Genomic DNA, 5,106 nt, shown 5'->3' on the forward strand with positions numbered 1-5,106 from the left:
TAAAGAAAAGTTGCAAGTTCAGTCTGTCAATGAACTTGTGACGAGACTCATTACAGTTATGAAAATAAATAAATTAAAATATCAATACTTTCTCATCATAGTTGGATTCACTCCGATGGTGTTGATTGTTGTTGAGAAGTCTTCCACGGTTTAAGGATAAACTCATAATAAATTTTATAAAAAATTACTTTACTCCTTCTATTAGATTTTTTATGAAGAGAAATGAGTGTTTTTTTATCGTATCAGAGCATGTTAACCTATGATCGATGATAATGTTGATTGCGCTAAGTTTTTTTCGAATAATGCTATATACAATCTTATAGTATGTAAGTTCTATGCAATCTATTTTAAAAAAAATAGACTGAGAAATTGATTTTTTTTTTTCAAAAGTATACTCTGATACCATACAGATCATTTTCATTTTTCTATAGATAAAAGATGAATTACTTATTTTCTGGTCATCTCTGCATTTTCCTTCCACAAATTCCTTCTGAAAAAGCTGTCCAATCAGGTACGCCCTCATTTGTAAAGACCTACAGACACACCAGCGAGTCAAGAGGGGAAGCCCATGCCCATATTTAATCCAACTGGGGGCCCATCATGTTGCATTAATATTGTATGCGTATACATCATTGGCATGTGCGAGGGATGCAGTGCCTACACGTGAAGGATGTGAATCCGGGGCAGTGGGATTCGGTGGTGACAAGAGCAACGGTAACGGTAAGATGGGGCGGTGGTGGCAGTGACCGTTGCAGCATTTATTGTTGCTGTCAATTTTATTATTATTTTTTTTTTTGTAAGAGTTTGTTTTTTTTTTGGATTGTTCTAGAAGAATAATACTATTCTTACCGTTCTACTTTGATTTTTTAAATTTTAAATTTTATTTAATAATTAAAAAAATATTTTTTAATAATATTATATTTTTTATTTTTTTAAATATTTAAAAGTGTTAAAAAATACATATATATAAAAAAAAAGTACTGTAGCAAGATTCTTCTTAGAAAATTTTTTCACGACATTTTAAGCAATAATATCTTAATTATCTTTTTATTAAAATGCTTTCTGTCAGCCCCATTATTGGCTGTTCATCAAAAGGGTCACAAACCCGACACCAATCTTGAACGGAAGAGACAAATTAATCTGCCTCAACATTAGAATCTCTATATTACTTAAGGAGTTTCAAAACTTTTTGTGATTTAGGAAATCTAAGTTTAAATGATACACATATAATTATTTTTTAAATTTTAAATGAGAGCAACGTTGAATACTATCTTAGAGGTTGGTTGTGTAAGTCTCACGTATTTTATTTAAAAGAAAAAATTGAATCTATTATTAAAAAATAATTTCAACATATAAATTTTAGATTTTCTTGTATTTTTTAAAGATAGAGCGTAAGAATGACATATTTTAAAATTATAAATATAATTTTTCATTATATAAAAAGTCATGAAAATGATCGTACGTATATCATGCTCTTAACTTTTAACCTTGAGGTCCATACCATCTAAGGAAATAAAAAAAAAACTATTAGTTATACGTATTTTTACAGATATTATGATTGTTCCTGTATGATGGGGTTCTAAATTCATATCTATCTATAGATGATTGATTTAATCTTTTCATTTATTATGGATTTATTGCACACAAACTTGATGAAATGCATGACTTTAGGAACAAATATATATCATTTCAAAGAAGACTTCCCAATGCCATCATCAACCTGAATTAATTCTATCTAATGAACGGTTTGTATTTGAAACCCTATATTTCAGGCTCTTTTTCTAATCACAAATGATAAAAACACGGACATTTCGCGGGATTAATACGACTGTTCTATTTTGTATAAGTGCTCTTTTCTTATTATTCACTTACCTCTATATATAGGTAAATTTTCAGAGAATTCATAAATTTCAGCTCAATTATTGGGATTGTATGCATTGGAAGTGTCTGTATGTTGAAGGTTCCTACCCAAAAAAGAAGAAATTAATTGCATCAATGAACCAACCTAAAATTGCAAGCTAACAACTTCTCTAAACTTTGAAAGCCAAAGTCACACCCCATAGCCCCACTTAAACCCATTTATCTAAACTAATCCCACATTAAATTTTTAAAAATCTGTCTCTATTTTACACATAGTTCTCATGCACATGAGGACCTACCTAAACAAGATGATGCCTCCCTCCCTAGCCAAATGTGTTCAAAATAAGCTTTGATTGAACCCAAAACAAATAAAAATCTCCAAAGTACTACTCATCCACCCAACAACCCTCACATCCGATACCAAACAAATCATAGGAAGAAAAAAAAAAAAAAAAGGTGTGGAAGCCCTCCACACTTTTGCAAAGCGGCCACAACCCTCCAAACCATCCCCATCTCTAAGTACGAACCCTGCCCTTTGGACCCGCCTGCCCAACATCATTTCCATCCACTGCCACTTCAATAAACCAGAACATTCACTCCAAAGTCGACAGCCTTATACTATTGAAATATCTATTGAAATATATATATAAAATAAATTTATGATGTAAAATTGCTGCGTAGAAGAATTTTAAAATTATTAATATTTTTAAAATACGAATAATAATATGGTATTTTTATTCCATCCTGATGTATCATACAATTTAGTAATTTACTTTAGTAAATATTAATTTTAATTAATTTATAACATCGTACTAGATGAAATTCCTTAAAATCATCCTAAGGTGAGAAGGTTTTCTGTGTCAGATTTCCTCTGGCATATCAACCCCCCTATCGTTTCCCCAATTCCAAGGAAGAGAAAAGGATAAAAAATAAAATAAAATAAAAAATATCCCTATCCCTCTCTTGAAAGAAGAGATTTCCTCAAACACACCATCTTCCCCCACTTTTCATTTCCATAATATTTTTTTTAAAAAGAAAACTAATAACAATTCTAGAGCTCCACCGTTTTTTTTTGAGTTCCAACTTCCAACAATGAGTCCTTAAAAGCTTTCCTTAGTTCCTTTATATTCGATTCAAAACGGAAATTAAAGAAGGGAATATACAAATGAAAACATAGATATATATATATATATTAGTTTTATTATGTTATATTACATATAAAAAAATTATGAAATTGCTATAAAAATAACAATAAACAACACTTTGATCTTTTACACGTTATGTTTCATAGTACAACAACGCGTTTCCTCGTAATTTTTTTTTTTTTTTCTCCCAACGATGAAAAACCAAATACCGAGGCTTTAATTTTTTTGAAAAAAGAAAATAAAACCCCCAAAAAACGAAAAAAAGATAAAGAGGAAAAGAACCGGATGACTCATCTCATGACCGGGATACTGATTCAGCCAGTTTCCCTATTCTTTCCACGAGCTCTGGGGACAGCTTCTTAACCGGTTTCCTCTCCTTCTCCGGTCGATAATCGAAACCCAACGCATCGGACACCTCCTCGGAGCTCCACCCGGATTTCCGGAGCAAATCGGAGAATCGGTCCGCTTTCAGGAGTAGAGCATCCAGAATCGCTTGATTATCTAATAAAACCATCTCTCCTCCTTCGAAGAATCCGGAGGCTGATACTTGTGCGATTTCGGATATATCCGATTCGCTCCACCCGCCCGCTCTCAACACGGATCCTATTTGTTCGATGTATTCCTCGACCCATTTCGGGATTTCGGACCTGGGCATCTCAAAGAACCGTTCCGGTGATGAGGACGACGACGATGATGAGTTCCTCCGGCGACGATCGACAGCTGCGTCGCTCCAGAACTCTACCCATCGTGGTGTTCTCGCTCCGGCTGATGCGAGGCCCGTGTCCAGGCTCCTTCGTGAGAAATTCGAGGACGACCCGGCCGATTTCTCGCTCACGGATCTTTGTCTTTTGAGAACCTGAGGATCGGACTCGGAGCTCCGAAAGAGGGATTCCCGCTCAAAGAAATCTGAGAGATCCAAACCACAGCAGAAGATCCGGTTCTCGTCGACGAAGAAAGTCGGATTTCCGGCTAAACACGGGTTGCAAGGAATGTAGCAATGGTTAAAAATGGGAATCAAAAGGGGCGCTCTCTTTAGAGCATTCCGGGCAACACGTAAAGCCTTTTCTGGGTCGGCGGGTCTGGGGCCCCAAGACTTGGACCACAGAGTGTTTCTAGCGATCTGGAAGGAAATCGCTGCGATGGGGAGGTCGAGCGAGGCGCGGAGATGGAGCCGAGCGCCAGAGGCTCTCCAGTCAGGAAATCCTGGGCCGACGGGCAATCCAGCAGAGAGTACGGCACGGAGGTCGGGAGGGAATGCGAAACCGAACTGCGCTTCTGCGCGTGCAAACTCGGCGTCCGAGAGGCCGGGTTGCACCCGAATTCCGGAATTCCGAAGATGGGTTATGACCTTATCGGCCAGGGAAGAGAACGAAAGGAGACCGTTGCGGAGAGGGAGGGACGCAGTGGCAGAAGAGGCCGCGGCACGAGCAGAGAGTCGGCGGAGACCAGCAACATGGGCAGGATTCAGACCGGTAATTCTCCGGTCAACGTCGACCATTGTCGTTCAAAAAGGAGAGATTTTGTGCTGGTTTTGTTTTGTTTTGTCGTGTCTTGTCTTCTTATTATGAGATTCTGATATTGCCAAAGATGGTTTTGTTCAGTGCTTTTTGGGTCAGATTTTTCTTCCAGAGAACTGTTTGTGGGTGGGGATTGTGAAGCAGAAACAGGGAAAAGTGTAGGAGCAGAGTGCTTTTCAAGGGGGGTTGAGACTGGAGAGAGGCAGAGAGAGATTACTCTGGCATGCAAAGGAAAGGAAGGTTGCTTGAGATATATATATAGGCGGGATGTGGTGGGGAAAAGCTGGAGCCCACTCTGAGATTTTGGGCATCGGAAACGGAAACGGAGACGTTATACCGAGTACTGAGTAATTTCCCTTGGTTACCCCTTGAGGGGAGTGGAGTTTACCCCTTGTTGACTGGCTGACTGAATGACTAAAATAATTACAAAAGTTAGTTTTTCTCTTTTAATGTTAATTACAGTTAGAGTCGTTGGGCAACGGCTCTTTTCATAGCTTATGAACGTGAACAATTCGGAATCTACTCCCTCCTTATTAATTCTATATGAAAATTTTTAAACAGAACTTTACATCTTTTATATATAT

The 5,106-nt window shown here is 37.3% G+C and overlaps 1 protein-coding gene across 1 annotated transcript; it reads right to left on the reverse strand.

The window, feature by feature from the left end:
* Positions 1 to 3,037: 3,037 nt before the first annotated feature.
* On the reverse strand, positions 3,038 to 4,844 carry LOC121249636. The gene has a single exon (XM_041148363.1). The coding sequence runs from the start codon at positions 4,501 to 4,503 to the stop codon at positions 3,301 to 3,303; it is 1,203 nt and encodes a 400-aa protein (XP_041004297.1). The 5' UTR covers positions 4,504 to 4,844; the 3' UTR covers positions 3,038 to 3,300.
* Between the last annotated feature and the right edge of the window lie 262 nt (positions 4,845 to 5,106).

The sequence above is a fragment of the Juglans microcarpa x Juglans regia genome, chromosome 1D (assembly GCF_004785595.1).
Source record: "Juglans microcarpa x Juglans regia isolate MS1-56 chromosome 1D, Jm3101_v1.0, whole genome shotgun sequence".
In the NCBI taxonomy this organism is placed as follows: domain Eukaryota; kingdom Viridiplantae; phylum Streptophyta; class Magnoliopsida; order Fagales; family Juglandaceae; genus Juglans; species Juglans microcarpa x Juglans regia.